This window comes from Protopterus annectens, chromosome 6.part1 (assembly GCF_019279795.1).
Source record: "Protopterus annectens isolate FY-2018-M chromosome 6.part1, PAN1.0, whole genome shotgun sequence".
Lineage (NCBI taxonomy): Eukaryota > Metazoa > Chordata > Ceratodontiformes > Protopteridae > Protopterus > Protopterus annectens.
The window spans coordinates 389,202,502-389,219,980 of NC_056738.1; the positions used below are offsets into that span (position 1 = coordinate 389,202,502).

General features: G+C 43.5%; 1 protein-coding gene across 1 annotated transcript in view; it reads left to right on the forward strand.

Moving 5' to 3' along the window:
- LOC122805297 (centromere protein F-like) overlaps window positions 1–17,479 on the forward strand; it is a 670,336-nt gene that overhangs the window by 88,584 nt on the left and 564,273 nt on the right. Inside the window, exon 3 of the mRNA XM_044075385.1 lies at window positions 12,078–12,206. Coding sequence (XP_043931320.1) covers window positions 12,078–12,206 — 129 coding nt within the window. The remainder of the gene's footprint in view (window positions 1–12,077; window positions 12,207–17,479) is intronic.

A 17,479-nucleotide genomic window follows, 5' to 3' on the forward strand; every position in this document is an offset into this window, starting at 1 on the left:
GGTCTTGCTTCTTCTTCTTTCGGCTTTTTTGCCGAGTAGTCACTATCACTTCCCTTGTTGGATGGTCTTGCTTATTTTCCAAGATATTACCACATCATCCCCAGTTCTTTTAAGAATTCTGCTTGCTCATGTAGTTATTGGGTTCATGTAATTTTTGACAGCATCATATTCCAGTAAGGGTTAAAAGCTAAGTAAATTGCCTGTAGTTAAGGTTGGGGGATGCTGATGGATTTGAGACTCTTATAGTGTTTGGTGGATGATATAATGTAAATTAGGAGAGTGGAGAAGAGAATAAAGGTGTAAAGTAGGAAGAAGAGTGATATTCATAGGAGACCTGAATCTGCCAGATGCAAACTGGAGGATTCTGACATCAAGGATTGAGAGGGGATCAGGATGACTAAGGTGTTGGATCATGAGGAGTTCAGATAACTAGCAGTGGACTGTATCAGAAATGTTAGAATTCTAGTTGTTGTTCTAACCAGTGCAGTGTGTGTCATGGACATCAAGAAGTACTATTTATTAGGCAACAGTGATCAAAACATTGTGAGGTTTAGGGGGTGTTGCATAAAAAGGCAATGAGTGGTGTGAGATTTTAGAGGAGAGGCTTATGTTGTGATGTAGGAATTTGTCAGGGGGGGGGGGATGATGGCATAAACCAGCTATGTAAATGGGTCAAGGATGGTGTTGAAAGCTGTGGACATGGGTCTGAGGAAAAGGCAAAAAGGTAAAAAGAGAAGCAGGTTAATGTGGCTATGTAATAATGTGAAGGTAGCAGTTGGGGCAAATGACAGAGCCTACAGCATGTGGTAAGGAAGTTTTGGTGAGATGAAGGGAGCACAGTAAAGGATGATATAACCGAAAGACAACATAGTTGACGGGAGTAACAAAGGTGAAACGAAATTAACAGAAGGGACCAAGAATGGGAATGTTGGCTCTTTAGATATATATCTGAAAGAAGATTGGGAGAGATGGAACTTGCCAGGTGGAGTGTGGATGAAAGGAAGATCAGAGAAGAATGGGAAAAAGAAGTGGTACCTGAGTGAATAGTGCAAAAAAAGAAGGCAAGGGGAAGGTGCTTGTTAGTAGGGGTGCAGTGTGGAATGAAGAGAACAGTAGGCTGATACCAGAATAGAGGGGATGGAGGTTCAGAGGGAATTAGCTGCTCTTAAGGAGTGTAAAACACAAGATTCAGTGTCCTCAGAATTCCCTTGACAGAGTTTTTAAACAATTTACTGCTTCACTGTTTAATGCGCAAGTACCATAGGGCAGGTGGACAGTAGTTGTGGTGCCGTTGTGCAAGGAGGGGGAGCTGCAGGCCAGTTAATAACCGTAACAGAGAAAATCATGGAGAAAATCCTAAGAAGCTTGGTAGTATGTGTTCAGTACAGCAATCTACTGGACTGCACTCAACATGGGTTCATGATAAGAAGGGCGTGTCAGGTAGATCCAATCCAGTGTTATAACTGTGTTATAGGGGAAATTTACAAGGGAGCACTGGTAGATAGTCTACTTTGACTTCACTTAGGCATTTTGAGTCTTTCTCGCATAGGAGGCTGATAGGAAAACTGGAAAAAAGTTGGGGTTAGAACAATAGCCGAGGAACTGGAGAGCTACCTAGTATAATGGTAGGCTATTGAGGTTGTGATGTGAAAGACAGTATCCAGAATTAGGGAAGTGACTAGTAGAGAAGCACAGTGATCTGCTAGGTCTGGTACTCTCAAACATATTTGAGGAAATGCAGAAAAAGATCAGCTTGTTTGTTTTTACAGGACAATAGGTGCAATGGGAGAGTGCTAGTGGCAGTCTGAGAAAAATTTGGACATGCTGAACAAATGAGCACAAAGCATTTAAGGATGTCCCATTCATATGCTGCAGTATTTATCACATTAGGAAGTAGTCTGCCTTCAGCTGACTCATACGTCCAGCCCGCATACAAAAGTTCGCATGCTACTGCGAGGTACATTTGATGCCACACATCACTCGGCATACGTCGGTCATAAATGGATAACTGTTATAAAGCGGACGTAAGCATGCACTAACCTCAGAACTTCTTTGCCATCTGATCAATCAATTGTTCCAGACATTCGGTTACTAGATCAGAGGTGATTCCTAAATTCAGATTACCCTGTTGGTTTTTTTTCCCTTTTCATAATTTTTTGTGCTACTATGTATTTTGTGGTGATTTCATGTCCGCTAGGAAGGGCAAGTGTCAGTGTGGAAGGCAAATTCCATATAAAGATGCCCATGACCTGTGCCTTTTTGTCTAGCCTCAGACCATGATCACACTGCTTGCACTATCTGCAAATCATTCGGCCCCAAGAGTCTTAGAAGCTATTTAGCTTTGCTGAAGCTCTATTTAGAGAATCAGCACCTTAAGAACCTCGCACGGGAGATATTGACATCTGGTCCAGCGAGCCAAATGTGAAGAAGGCGTAGAAGCCTCTGCCTGATATTATAGTTGCCCTCTTTCTTCCGGATGTCCCTCTTGGGGCCGATGAAGGCCCGGAGACCATCCAGGAGTTGGTTTATGTCCCTTTGGCAGGTACCACTATGGAAGCACTGAAGGAGTCCACTGGCACATGTTTGAGAGAAGTGCAGGCATCCGACTCTGGTGAAAAGATGGAACCACGGCTCGTGATATCCGAAGGTCCACTTGGCATCACACAAATCATGGTGCATGAGGATGTCAGACATAATATAGTGTAGGCCGATGTCGGGCCCTTTGACCTTCTATCACATGGAAGCCCCCAAAAGGAAAAAGTTAGAAACAAAGCATATTACCCCTGCTCCTCAACAGCAAGCTCCTGATTGGCAGGCTTTTTCACAAAGCCTTTTCACTGCTTTCATGGCTCTGCATCTGCCCTCTCCTGTTCCCCTGCAGGCTTTCTCCCCTCCTCAGCCTTTAAGAGGGTTACTGCGGATACCTCTTCTGATGAAGAGGAATCCTCTGGGGATGAGTCTTTTGCAGACTCAACTCAGATTGCTTCACCTCGGGGTATGCCTCCCAGGAAGAGGAATCTAATGATACAGATTCTCCTAGGCAGGACATTTCCTTTGGGGAGACTATAATACTAAAAATGAAGGATTTTTTCAAGTGGGACTGCTCTCAAGTCTCAGATATACCAAAGAGGTATTATGATCTCTTGCAAATGGATTCTCCATCACCCTCTGCCATTCCCCCAGTTCTGTCTGCTTTCCTGGATGCTTTTACTGCTGCATCAAAGTGCCCAGACTCCCAAGCCCTGGCTGCCAAGTGTCCAGACAGGTTTTACAAGGTGCCTGAAGACTCCAAATTCCTGTTTAGGGCTCCATCTGCAGATCCAGCTACCATTTCTTTTTCAGCTGAGAAGGCCTTCAAATTGCTAACTTCCACTTCCCTACTACCTACTGATAGAGAGCATGGTCATGGAGAGCCTGAGGAAAAGGTTTATACCTCTGGTACTCTGGCCTTCCAGGCAGTCACTTACCAGACCCACATGTCTAAATACTCCATAGCTCTCCTCTCAAATGCAAGAAAACTCCTTTCAGAAATCCCAGACTTCCCTGACAAGGCTAAAGTGGCAGCTATCCTTAATTCCTCTACACAGGTAACTATCCACTCTAAGTACAGTTTTGACACAGCAGCGGACTTTGGTTCAGTTCTTAGGAGATATTCTTGACTGAGGTTGCAGCCTTTACCAGGTGGCTTCAAGGCCAAAGTGATCGATGCCCCCTAGGTAAAAAAGCACTTTTTGGTAGCTTGGCTGCAGAGTTATTCAAATCCTTACAGAAAAAAGGTAAGGACCTTCAGGACCTCAAGCCTATCCTTTTTTCCCCTTTCCCAAGGTTCCAAAGGAACTATCCTGCAAAAGACTGCCTTTGTTAGGAAACCTGTCTTATCTGCTACTTCTAAATCTAAGAGGGGCCATAGGAAATGGGCATCATCCTCCTCTAAATCTGCATCATCCACTCCAGACCGTAAACAACCTTTTCAGTCTCCCTGTAAACCTGGTAGCCTGTGACTGCCTGCCTGCAGGGCCATACACTCTCCTGTCCCTTTGCCTGTCACAATCTCTTGCTGCTTGGAATCAAATCACCCAGGATGCTTGGGTCCTCTCCGTCATCCAGAGGGGATATTTCATGGTGTGGGAAAATTACCCCTCTTTCAGAAGCATCCCACAGCCACCAAACGAACAAATGTGTTTCTTTTCTCAGGTCATGTCAGACCTTCTTTCTCATGGGGTCAATCCATGAGCTCCTTTCCTCATACGAGGGAAAGGTTTCTATTCCAGGACATTTTTAGTTTCCAGGAAGGATGGCCCTTGGAGACCCATCCTGGACCTTTCCCATATGAACACCTTCCTAAAAGTTCATTATTTCTGGATGCTGACCCTGCCAGCTCTTCTACCACTGATTCTTCCTCAAGCATTCATGGTATCCTTAGACATCAAAGATTGTTATCTTCACATTCCCATTCACCCTTTGTTCAGGAAATGTTTACGTTTTTCTGTTGCTTTATTACATTTTCAGTTCTGTGCTTTTCCCTTTGGTCTATCTACGGCACCAAAGGTCTTCACAAAATTTTGCAGACTACAGGGAATTCAAATCTTCCCTTAGACAGCCTCCTAATCCAAGCTCAGTCATCAGACCGACTTCTGGAAGATCTTGCCTTCACTATCTGTCTTCTGGAGAGTCTAGGCTTCTCCATCAACTATCAAAAGTCCTCCCTGATCCCCTCACAAGATCACATTTTCCTGGGTTGCAGGATTCAAACAAACAAAATGCTAGCTTCTCTGGCCATAGAAAAGGTGCTGTTCCTGACTTATTATTTACAGAGCATTTTATCCCTTCAATCTCTGTCTGCAAGAGACTTCCTGCGCCACTTGGGTTCATAGCATCTACAATACCAATGCTCCCTTAGGTGAAGTTGCACATGAGGAAGATTCAATGGTTCCTAAAGATAGTCTGGATGCAGCACTCCCACCCCTTCGAATTCCTGATTACACTACTTCTGTGCATAAGAAAAGAGCCAGTTTGGTGGATATGACAGGTGACCAAAAATCCTGGTCTTCCCCTCCAGCCACCCCCTCCCCTCTCAAGAGCTATATACAGATGCCTCAGGTACAGGATGGAGTGCGATCCTACAGTCTTGGAGAGTCAGGGATGTTTGGATTCCCAAATAAACAACGGAACATGTCAATGTCAAAACGATGAAGGCCCTCATTTTTGCCCTACAGGTCTTCAAACCCAAACTAATGCCAGGGACGTTGAGGTGGTTCACAGACAACACCATGGTCCTTTGGTACATTAACAAGCAGGAGGGAACAAAAGCTTACCTGTTATGCAGACTAGCCCTACATGCTTGGGAATTAACTTTACAAAGCCAAGTCTCACTTCAGGCAGTTTACCTTCCTTCAGCTCTGAAGCAGTTGCTGACTCACTAAGCAGGTCCATGACCCAGTCTCATGAATGGATGTTTCACAGGGATGTGTTTTTGGACCTGATCCATCAGTGGGGTATGCCTCAAGCAGATCTCAGAGAATGTGCTTCAGGTTCTGCAGGAGGTCAGAAAACCCAAAATCCTGTGTTTCCAAATGGAAAAGATTTTCCATCTGGTGTCAAGAAGGACCTACCCACCACTATCAGTGAAAGCTCCGATGGTATTGTCCTACCTGTGTGAACTGATGAAGGGTGGCCTTGCCTATTCTTCAGTGAAGGCCCATTTTTCAGCCATTTCAGCTTCTCTGCCTATGTCTCCCTCCTTAGCCTTTTGATTGGAGGTTAAACTGTTTCTTAAAAGCATCCTTCATATCAGACCACCAAGGAAACCAGTCCCTCCTCCTTGGGATCTCAATGTTGTGATAGAGAAGCTTATACTGGCACCCTTTGAGCCAGCAAGCTCCTCTTCCCTGCAGCACTGCACATGGAAAACAGTTCTACTGATGGCCATTACTTCTGCAAGAAGGGTCTCTGAGCTGCAGGCTTTGATGTCTCATCCCCACTTTACAGGCTTCCACAGAGGTAGGGTATCTTTATGTATTAACCATTCCTTTATGCCCAAGGTGGTCAATGAATTATCCATTAATCAATCTGTTAACCTTCCCACCTTTTTTCCTTCCCCTCAGTTTTCCAGTGAGAGGATTCTGCACACCTTGGATATGCACAGGCAACTCTGATACTACCTTGACAAAACAAAATGGTCTGTAAATCTGAATGCCTGTTTGTGTCATACCACCCAAAGGCCCTGAGTCAACCGGTTTTCAAACAATTTCTTCCTGGATCTCTAAAGCTATTTCCTTCTGTATCAGTAAGAGCCTTTCTTCCCCAGTGAGGGCACAGTCCACTAGGACAGTATCCTCCTCTGGGGCTTTCTTCAAAGGCTTAGACACTTGTTCTATCCTGGAGGCAGCTACCTGGTCCTCTGTTCATACTAAATACTATAAATTGGATGTCATCTCCAGGTCCATGGATGGATTTTCCAGAGCTATTCTACAAGGGTTTTAGGCGAAGCCTCTTGTCCTTCTCCTCCCTCATGAGCTTTGTCATTCGCCCTAATGTGATGAATACTGCAGCATATGACTAGGACTTAAAATAGTGTGTAAAATCTTACCATAGCCATAGATGTCCTCTTCTATATGCTGCAGTATTTCTTACCCCTCCCCCTGCCTTCCCTCTGCTTGCCTCTTTTTCACCTAGACTCATGCTGGTGCTTGGGGGCATTCAGTTCTCAGGTTGGTGCGTGCTGACGTCCACGTTATACCCGACGTCCTTTTGTGACAGACGTACGCTGAGTGATGTGCAGCGTCACACATACCTCGCACTAGCATGTAAACATTTATATGCGGGCCAGACATATGAGTCCGCTGGAGGTGGACTACTCCCTAATGTGATGAATACTATAGCATATAGAAGAGAAGAACATCTATGGTTATGGTAAGATTTTACACAACTATTCTTTCATTGGAAACGCATATGTAGAGTACTGTGTTTACATACAGTGGTTGGTGTGGCCTAATATTTGGGAAGAGTACATTTGATGACAAGCAGGAAAAGAATTTGGGGGTAATGATTACAGCTGAAATGGCCTACCAAGAGCATAATGAAGGGGTAGATGACAGCAGCATACAAAATGCAAGTGTATATCCTCAGCAGGATAGATTCCAGAAGCAGAGGTAATGCTTGTACTCTACAGGACCTTTGTCAGAACACACCGTGAGTACTCTGTTGGAGGCACTATATAAGGTAAAGGATATCAGCCTGCTGGAAGGAATTCAGAAGAAAGTTGTTAAAACATCTGTGAGATGTTAGGGAAGGAATGTTACCAGAGGTTAAAAAGCTAGAGCTCTTGTCACTTGAAACCAGAAAAGAGATTCAGACATGACATTGGAGGATAACGTCATTTCAGGGGGGTGTGAGGGATATCCTTCTGAAAGTTAGGACAGGGGGAAGGTGATGGCACTGGAAACAAGTTGTAAAGATTAAGTACTTCCTGGATTTCCAAAAGTAGTTTTTTTTTTTTTTCACAAAGATGGTTGTGGACCCTTGGGATGGATTGCCAGAATGAGGAGTGGGAAAGGTACTCCACAGAGGCATTCAGGAGGGGATGGGACAGATGATAAAAGTTGAATAGGAGAAGATAAGAGTGGCGGGGAAAATATGGTATTGAAGCAATTACAAGGCAGATTTGATAGACTTCCATCTCTTGCCAAAAAATCAAATGAAATGTAATGTAATTTTCACATTTACTTACCTGTAGTTTATGCTATTCTTTTGGTTAATATCTGTAGAAGAACTTTTATCATTTTCTTTACTTCCACCCTCACAACACAATGGTTTTGTTGTAGCTGTCTTACTTTGTGGCTGTAACAAGGTATTAAATGAGAAACCAGTCTTCCACCCCTAGTCAACTTTTGTGATTATTCTGTGTGTAATAGTGAAAGAATCCTATTCCCAGGTATTTTATGATGAGAAGCATTTCAAAGTAACTTTCAGTGTGGCACAAGGTGTAAGTGAAGTGATCTGAAAGGGAAAACAACTGATGCAGGGTTTAAATTTAGTTGACATACGTTTTACAGAGGGGCTCAGAATGCCATTTGTCACAACAAGGTGCAGGGATTGATTCTTACTTTGAGGAAACTGGCTAGGCTTTAAATGGCCCGCAAGGGCACCTAGCCTAGTACTTACCTTTTTCATGTCTGATGTGACCATTGTTACAGTCAACATACTCTCATTGATCATCTTCTAGAGAGAAAAGTCTAGCCCTGGGTTTCAGACTGAGGTGGTGCTCAACTGCCACCAATTTTATTATGGGCATTCCCTTCTTTTATCCAAATCGGTTAATTCATCTGAGAGTAGATACCCATCACTCTTACTAAAGTTTTTGGGAAGTGGACCTAATATGGAGGAGTTTCTCCTAAAGCATCTGGAGCGATGTGGTAGTGCTTCTTGCCTTGAAGCCTCTTGTGGGTGATCTGAGGCTAGAGCCCAATGCTGTTTTTGTTTTGTGGTATCTTAACAAGCAAGGATCACATGCTTGAGCCCCCATGTGCAGGGATAATGTGTAGGTGTTGCAGTGGATCATGTACAGAAGCATCTTCCTAACGGATTGTGAATCCAAAGGAAGTTGAGTATATTGCAGACTTCCTTGGTCCCTTCTGCAGTCCTGTTTTGGTGTTGAGGATTTGTGAACTTGTATAGTCAGCTTTCAAGGAGTGGGGGAAGTATGGCAGCCCACCATTTTACCACTTGAGAGAAGCTCATCTTCCTGCTGTTTTACTTAGTTCAGTAGAGCTGATGGGAGTTGATACTGGCCACATTCTTCTTCCTCTTGCAAGTTAGAGACCTGTATGCCTTAACACCTTTCCTTCAGATTACACTTCTAATCACAAAATTCAGATAATGAAGGTAAGCTTATCCTTGGTGCCCTTTGCTGTTTCGAAAGGGTGTGACTTCAGGCTGGCCTTGCCATAACAGAAATGTTCTTGATTATAAGTCAGGGAAGTTTGGAGATGGCAACCAGATTTACCTGAGGATGTGGTCCTTTTACTACCTGACCTTCTGCTGGGACTTTTTAGAGGTGACCTAAAGACATAGCTTGCTGAGTGGAAGTTAAGAAAATGTAATTGCTGCGCACATTTCTGTGTACTTTGTGTGTACGCTTGAATGTTTGTATTTGTATATACATGTGTTGATAATGGGGGATCTGAATGCACATATCAGGACAGACAGAACAGGATATGAAGATTGCTTGGTTTCCATGGGTGGGCCAGCAGTAATAAAGGAGAGGCCATTCTAGACTTCCATCTGGCAAATAGCTTGATGGTGGCCAACACATGGTTCAGCGAGAGAGACTGTCACAAGACCACATACAAGGGTGGCCAACATGGAACTCAGACTTCCTCCTAGTAAGGGTAATGAGGTTGAATCGATGATTGCAAAGTCATCCTCAGTGAAACAGTAGGGTCACAGTAAAAAAAAAAAAAAAAAAAAAAAAAAAAAAAAAAAAAAAAAACTGATTGCCACAATCGACTGCAAGCTGTGGTCAGAGAAGGCTCTAAGGTCAATGTAAACTGTGCTGAAGACCTGGAAGTTGCCTGGCGAGAAAACACAAGTGGTGAAGACTACAGAACAGGTATGTGGCTGAGCCAGGTATGGAAGCATAGTGGAATGCAAAGTCCTGGAAGTTGTCAAAAGAAAGATTATGGTAGAAGAGACAGACCAGGCTAAGAAGGAATTCTGGCTGGCTAATAAAGAGACTGAAAGAAGTTGCAGTAGCAAAGATCAAAGCATTAGAGGCACTCTACGAACTTCCGGAAAATGACTCAGTAGATGGCACAAAGAAACTCTTAACAGGTTGCAAGGCAAAGACAGAAAGATAAAGAAGATAGACACCCTTCATAAGGGATGCCAGCAACAATCTTTTCACCAGCCCACAGGAAATCAGAGGTAGTTGGAAGGAATACTTTTAGCAGCTTCTGATTGAAGAAAACTCTATAGAAGCTGTACTGCCTCAAACACAGCCTACAATGAAAGAGAAGGAGCCCACCCAAGAAGTAAGAACCGCCCTAATGAAGATGAAGTTGGGGAAGTAGTAGGCTCAGATGAGATCACAGCAGGTATGATCAAGATGTTGGTGAGGTAGGGGAGAAATGGCTCCTAAGTGTATTTACAGCAGTGTGGAGAGAGGTGCATCTCAGTTGACTGGAGAATAAGCACACTAGTGCCAGTGTACAAGACCAAAGGGGACATCTACAACTGTAGGCAGTACAGAGGTATCAAACACCTGTCACACTTCATGAAAGTTCCGGAGAGGGTTATTGATAAAGGAATATTTAAGATGGGAGATGATTAGTTCAGATTAGGATGAAGCATAGCCTACCAGATGTTTGCAGTAAGCCATATAGTTGATAGGAAGCTAGAAATGAGGAAGGAGTCCAACAGGGCATTTCTAAACTTGGAGAAAGCATATGACAGAATCCCAAGAAAGCTGATTAAGGCAGTTCTCTTGATTCAAAGTCCCATAAGCACTGGTGGAATTACTGCAGACTATGTACAATGACCCAGTGGCTCAAGTATGAACTGTGGTCAGTCTCTGAGGTGTTCCCAGTAAGAGTGGGTGTGCGTTCAGCTCTGAGCCCACCACTGTTCTTACTGGTGATGGTCTACACCAGCAAACTGGTTGGAGGGGACCGATAACAAGGTTGCTGTAAGCAGACAATGTGGCATTGCAGGCAGAGTCTGAGCAAAAACATCAGCAAAAGGTAGTGGAAAGGAATGCAAAAACCTGAAGGCAAATGGGATGAAACAGTACTGATAAGATAGTTGTAATGGCAGCAAATAGGGGAAATCCAGAAGAAGCTGAGAAATGAAATAGAAGGGAAAATAGTGGATCAGGTTAATTGCTTCAGGTATCTTGAAAGGATGGTTGTTGAGAAGGGAACTGTGAATAAGGAGGTAAAAGCTAGAATCAGTGGCTGCAGCCAACTGCCACAGTGTGTCATGGGTAGTGTATGACAGAAAAATGCCAAAGAAGCTTAAAACTAAGGTGTACCAAACAGCGGTGGGACCACTCCTTCTATATGGTACAGAAACATGGGCAGTAATGGCAGAGCAATTGAGGAAGCCAGAGGTCACGGGGTTGAAATACCCGAAGCAGGTGGTAGGATGCACACCATGGGTCAGACAAAGAAATGAGGGCATCAGAGCAGAAGTGAGAGTAGCTCTAATTGCAGAGAAGGTCAAAGGGGACAATCTGGGGAAGAAGATTTGGAACAGATATGAAAAAGGCAAGAAGAAACCAGGGCATCCAGCAAAAGGATGGGTAGATTGTGTTAAAGAAGACCCAAGACAGTCCGGTATGATTGTGGAAGAAGGTAGGAGAGTGACTTTGAATTCAGAGAGAGAGAGAGAGAGAGAGAGAGAGAGAGAGAGAGAGAAATGGTGACAGTTGACATGACACCCCAACCCCATGTAGAAAAATGAGCAAGAGGGTTGATGATGATTATGTATTTTCTATACATACGTCTGCATGTACTTGTGTGTGCAGTCTGTCTGCCTCTGCATATATATCTGTGTGACTGTGTACTCGTGATTTTTATTTTTTTTCGTCAAATACTTGCATAGCTTATATTTTGGATTGTAAAAAAAATCAACAATTACATATGTTACAACTTTGAAACAGTAGGCTGAGGAACTGTTTTACATAAAACATATAAGAAAAGTGTACAAATATAAAAAAATATGAAACCATTTAACAGATTGTCTAAAGATACTAGTGTCCTCCACATTGTGTGGTGGTGTGGAAATAAAACCCTTCTACCTGCAGCATCAGGCATCACAGCACCCCTGGGTGGGCATTACTTCCCAAGTAACACCCTCCCTGTCGGGTATTATTGCTTGTTTAGTGTGTTGTAACTTTTGCGGATGGTCTCCCCACTGAATACAAATATAGATCAGTGTTTGTTTTTGTCTTTGCCAAGGGGCATGTATAAGAAGGGGGACTGTGATCAGCATTAGCAATTTTTAAATAAAATAATAGTGCACTATACTATTTTTAGAAAAAAAGAAAACCTTGATCTAACTTAATTTTGTAACTGTAGGAAGCTGCACAGCAGGAGAAACTGTTCAAACATTTGGAAGAGCAGCATGCTAAGGGCAGTGCCAGACTAAACCAGGAGCTGGAGCGATCCAAGAAAGAATATGTTGCTGTGCAGACCAGCCTGGACAAGGTAAAAGCTACTGTAGATTGAGTTTAACTGTAAATTATCTTTTAATGTTTTCTTGCAGTAAGGCAGATTGATTGTGCTTTTTGTTAGTGTAGCAAGCAGGAGTGTGGCCCGTGGCATGAAAACCTTAAGGTATGCGTTTTCTTTTTATGCTTTGGGGTGTGGCTATTGCTCACCCATACTGTTTTTGAATGATTGGTTTAAAAAAAGTCCATGGTGCTAAGAGGCAGCGTTTAGTTAAACCATGGCATGGAAACCTGTATAAATAATTATTTATACAAGAGAGTTCGTAACTCTCCATGTATCTACTCAATTAATTAGGAGCCTTTGGTAGCAGGTTAGTGGTACTTTGGCAGTTTTTGTAATTTTAAGTGATGCAGAACAGTGTAGAGACCAGGAATATTATCCCCCAATAAAGTTATAAATTGGAACATTCACAAAGAAAAGCTCAGAAGAGCTTTCCTACAAGCAAAAGAGAGTTAAAAGAATAGCTGCATGAAAATGTCCTAAATGTGGTATAGTGGATGTAAATTAATATGTCTGCTATGGATAGGCTAATGCAATAAAAGCAGGAGAAAGAAATGAAGTTTGATTGATAGCTTGAGTAAGATAAGTATAAAAGTCTGTACAAATATTCCCTTTTCAGTTTATCATGTGAGGTGTATAATTGATGCCCAATTCTAAATGCTCTGCCTAGTAGATTACTGTGTCAGGCAAAACTTTATTAATGAGGTCATGTCAAAAAGACTCCACAAGATATGGAGATACATTTTGTTACTCTAGGGATTCGTAGGCATATGGTATAATGGATTTATATCACTTTATCGAACAACCAAATTGTCGAAGCCCATATGATAATTTGGTTTGTCAATAAAAAGCATGAACCCAAACACAATGTTTTGGGAGGTTCCCTTGCACTCCCCCATCCTTGTTAATTATTTAAACCAACTCCAAGATCTGGGAATAAAGGGCAAGTTCCCCATCTCTACTGCATTGTGATCTCTGTCAGAATGTTCAGTGAACCATATTGTCGACTGTATGGTCTCGACCAAATAGGTTTCGGCAATTTGATCGGTCGATTAAAATGACATAGAATCAGAATAACATATTCTTTGAAATATACGACTTGCAAAAGCATATGTTCTTACACAAAGGCAGTAGTGACCAGGAAAGATGGCAAACAAATGGTGTAAGTAGTGGGAATATATATGCAACAGAGCAAAAAAAACAAACTCAGTAGGAAGCACATTTACTTTTACTTTTGTTGGGTATATTTGGATTTGATCATGGCAGGATCTTATTTTGACATATTTTTTCCAGCAAGTTTAGTTGTACCTGGATATAAAGCCCATTGAGCGAAGTATTTACACCTGATGCATGTCGAGTGGTAGATTACTGGCGTCCTCTCCAGTTCAGCTGGTCAATCTGGGTATCTTGAGACAATGCTACAATTGTCTCATGTACACAGACAACCCTCTCCTCCTCCCAACAAATACATGTGAGAAATGCAACTATATAGCCAAACTGGAGGCTGAACTCTCTCAACTCAGGGCTGGCATGACCAGACAGGAGGAGATGGTAACCACACACACAACAATCCCAGTCCCACATAGACCTACCACAACTGCAAACCAAACACATAAAAACACAAAGACATACTCGGAGGCTCTAATAAAAAACTTATCAAAACAACAGAGGCTCCCAAAGCAGACATCCAAAAATCCACCACCTCAAAACAAAACACATGCAACACATACTTCAATAAATCAGTGTCAACCAATCACAGCCCTTAAGGCCAAACACCATGCCTGATACACTAGTAATAGGTGACTCTATAGTCAGACACACTGATGTCCCGCTGACCAGGCTGAACAAGGAGAGGGTGACTGTGAGCTGTCTATCGGGAGCTAGGATCCGCCACATAATACACGCACTCAAGTCACTCCAAAGCAAGTACAAATATGACTCTGTCATTGTCCATGCTGGCGTGAATGACCTGAGACGTACCTCCCTGGACTACATGAAAAGAGACATAGAAGAGCTCTCCGATTATGTAGCCCAGGCTGGTATGACCCTGACCCTGAGCAGCATCTTGCCCTCACCAAGAATGATACAATACAAAGACAAGATGATCAGCTTTAATAATTGGCTCAAGTACTGGTGTCATTCTAAGGGGATCCAAAGTCTGTCTGCCTGGGATGACATGTTGGACAAGCCACGCTGCTTCGCAAGGGATGGCTTACACCTGTCATCACTGGGCTTCCGGATATTGGCTAAGGCTCTTGCCACCCCCATAGTGCCTTTTTTAGGCAATGCTCAAAAGACAAACCCACCTCCTTAGAAAACAAAAATGGAAAAAAAACTAAGGGTAATGCTGCTCAACACCAGAAGTCTAAATCTCAAGATGCAGGCACTCGATGCACTCCTCAGCATGGAGAACATCGACGTCTGTGCAGTAACTGAAACCTGGTTCAAGGCTCCTGAGAGCACCCCAGCGCTACCAGGCTATACCTCGTATCATGCTTTTCTGCCCCAAAACCCGGGCCGAACTACAAAGGGAGGGGGAGTGTCCATCTTCATCAAGGACACCCACACCTCCAGGTTAGTAGCAACACATGAAGCATCAGAGACCATACAGGTGCAACTAACCAGAGGCAAAACTGCTATACAACTGGTAGGATGTTACAGACCACCCTCCCAATCTCAGGAATCCCACTCAGCCTTCCTGAAGACATTGGAGGATATGAATTTATCACAAAATACCATCATACTGGGAGACTTCAACTACACAAACATGGGTACATTATTCTAGCCCTAATACCCTAGCCCAAAGGTTCCTGGAATTCATAAATTCAAATGCACTGGAACAACTAGTCACCTGTCCCACTAGGGGAGATAATATACTAGACTTGATCATCACAAACATGGGGACAAAATGCTCCACACCGGAAGTATACCCCTCACTAGTGAGATATGACCACAAACTAATCACCGTGGATATACATATCCCACCTCCACCCCCAGCACAAAAGACCACAGTGAAAAACTTCTCAAAAGCAGACTTCACTCTTCTTAAGATTGAGATGGTATCCTTTAAGCCCACTGTGCCACTAGATACCACATTCCACAATGCCGAATCCTTCACAAAAGCTTTCTATGGACATCTCCAAGAATGCATGGATCATGCAATCCCAAATAAATCCAAGTCCCTCTCCACCAAAGGCAAGCGTCCTGTCTGGTGGACCTCAGCCATTAACAAATTGTATAACAAAAGAAGGAAGCTACTGCACGTCAGAGCAAAATCCCATGAAGGGAAGACATCTCTGATCGACATTAGCAGAAAACTTACGTTCTCTCATAAAAACATCCAAGGCCAACTTTGAGAGAAAAATCGCTAAGGACACTAAAGATAACCACAAAGCCTTCTTCAGCTATGTTAGAAACCTGGGCGGAAACCCTCAGATATGCTCAGCGTTGGTTCACAACAACAAAAAATACACTGAACCCACAGATATTGCCAACATTCTGGCTGACAGGTTCAGTGCAAATTTCTCCCTTCCCTCACCCCCAAAAGAAGAAATACTTATCCCAGCTGAATGTAATCTTCCTGTCATCTCAGATGTCCAAGTGAGAACCGCCCTAAACAAAGCTAAAATCACAGCACCAATGGGACCTGATGGTATCCCGGGTTGCGTGTTACGTGAACACCAAGAGGAGCTAAACCCACACATAAAAATGATATTTAACCGTAGCCTTACTTCAGGATATGTACCTGAACACTGGTGTACAGCAACAGGGGTCCCACTCCACAAAGGGGGTACCTCTACAGACCCTGGGAACTACCGCCCCATAAGCTTAACCAGCCTGGTCTGCAAAGCTATGGAAAGAATCATTATGGAACTCCTAAACAGAGACATAGGGGACCTACAGACACTTGACCCCCACCCAGTTCGGCTTTGTAAAGGGCAGATCCTGCCTTTTGAACCTGGTTGACTTTTTCGAAACAGTCACTAGAGCCATTGATGAGGGCAAAGCCGTCCATACAGCCTACCTGGACTTTGCTAAGGCCTTCGACACAATACCCCACTCAGGCATCATAGATGAGCTCAACAGCTTAAACGTAAACCCTTATGTCACTAGATGGGTTGCAAACTGGCTAAAGGACAGAACCCATAAAGTTAAAATCGCTGGAGCAATGTCAGACTCAAAGCAGTCACAAGTGGTGTCCCACAGGGATCTGTCCTGGGACCCCTCTTGTTCGGCATTTATTTCTCAGATGTTAAAGCAAACATGGGAGGGTTGTGGCTGACAAAGTTTGCAGATGACTGCAAACTAGGCACCATAGTCCAATCACCAGCGGACACATACATCCTACAAAAAGGCCTCTCAGAAACGGACAACTGGTGCCGGAGTCACGGCCTTAAACTAAATGCCAAAAAATTTAAAACCCACTGAGTACGGAAAAAGTAATCTGAGACCTAGGGACCCAAGTCGACAGCGACCTCTCATTTGACACCCATGTTGCCAAAGTGGTTAGAAAAACATTCTGCCTTGCACACCTCATCATGAAGGGATTCACATCCAGATCCAAGGATGTCATTGTACCTCTATACTCCTCCCTCATCAGACCCATGATTGAGTACAATGCCCCATTTGGCATGTACCTCACCCGGCATTTGCAACAGCTGGAGAGACCACAAAATTACCTCACCAAGAGGATCAAGGGTCTCCAACATATGTCTTATTCTGCCAGACTAAAGAAACTTCAGCTCTGTTCAGTAGCATACCGCCTGCTCAGAGGTGATCTCTGCCTGACGTACAAGACCATGTCCAATCAGGATCTAATGGACATGCTCCACCTCAAAAAATCCAAATCCATCAGGACCACGAGAGCTAAAGACTTGAACCTTGGCACAAGTATGAATCGGACATGCTGGAGGGATAAATTCATAACCCAGAGGCTTCCCATGCTTTGGAACAAGATCCCAGTTCGCATTAGGTAGAGCCCCTCACTGACTCCCTTCAAGAGAAATCTTGATGAGTGGATGGGAGATCGTAAGTTTACCCCAGGGGTCACATCTGTGTCACTGCTAGACAGGGGCACAGCAAACTAAGTCTATTATATAAGGGGACCTTCATTGTGTCGCTACTAGACAGAGGCACAGTATTCTAAATTTATTCTGTACAATTTTTTGTACCATTCCATGGGGTGGCAAAAGCCACATCACTATGGCTAGGCTTACAAATGCCCCAGGGCAGATAGCCTAGTACTATAC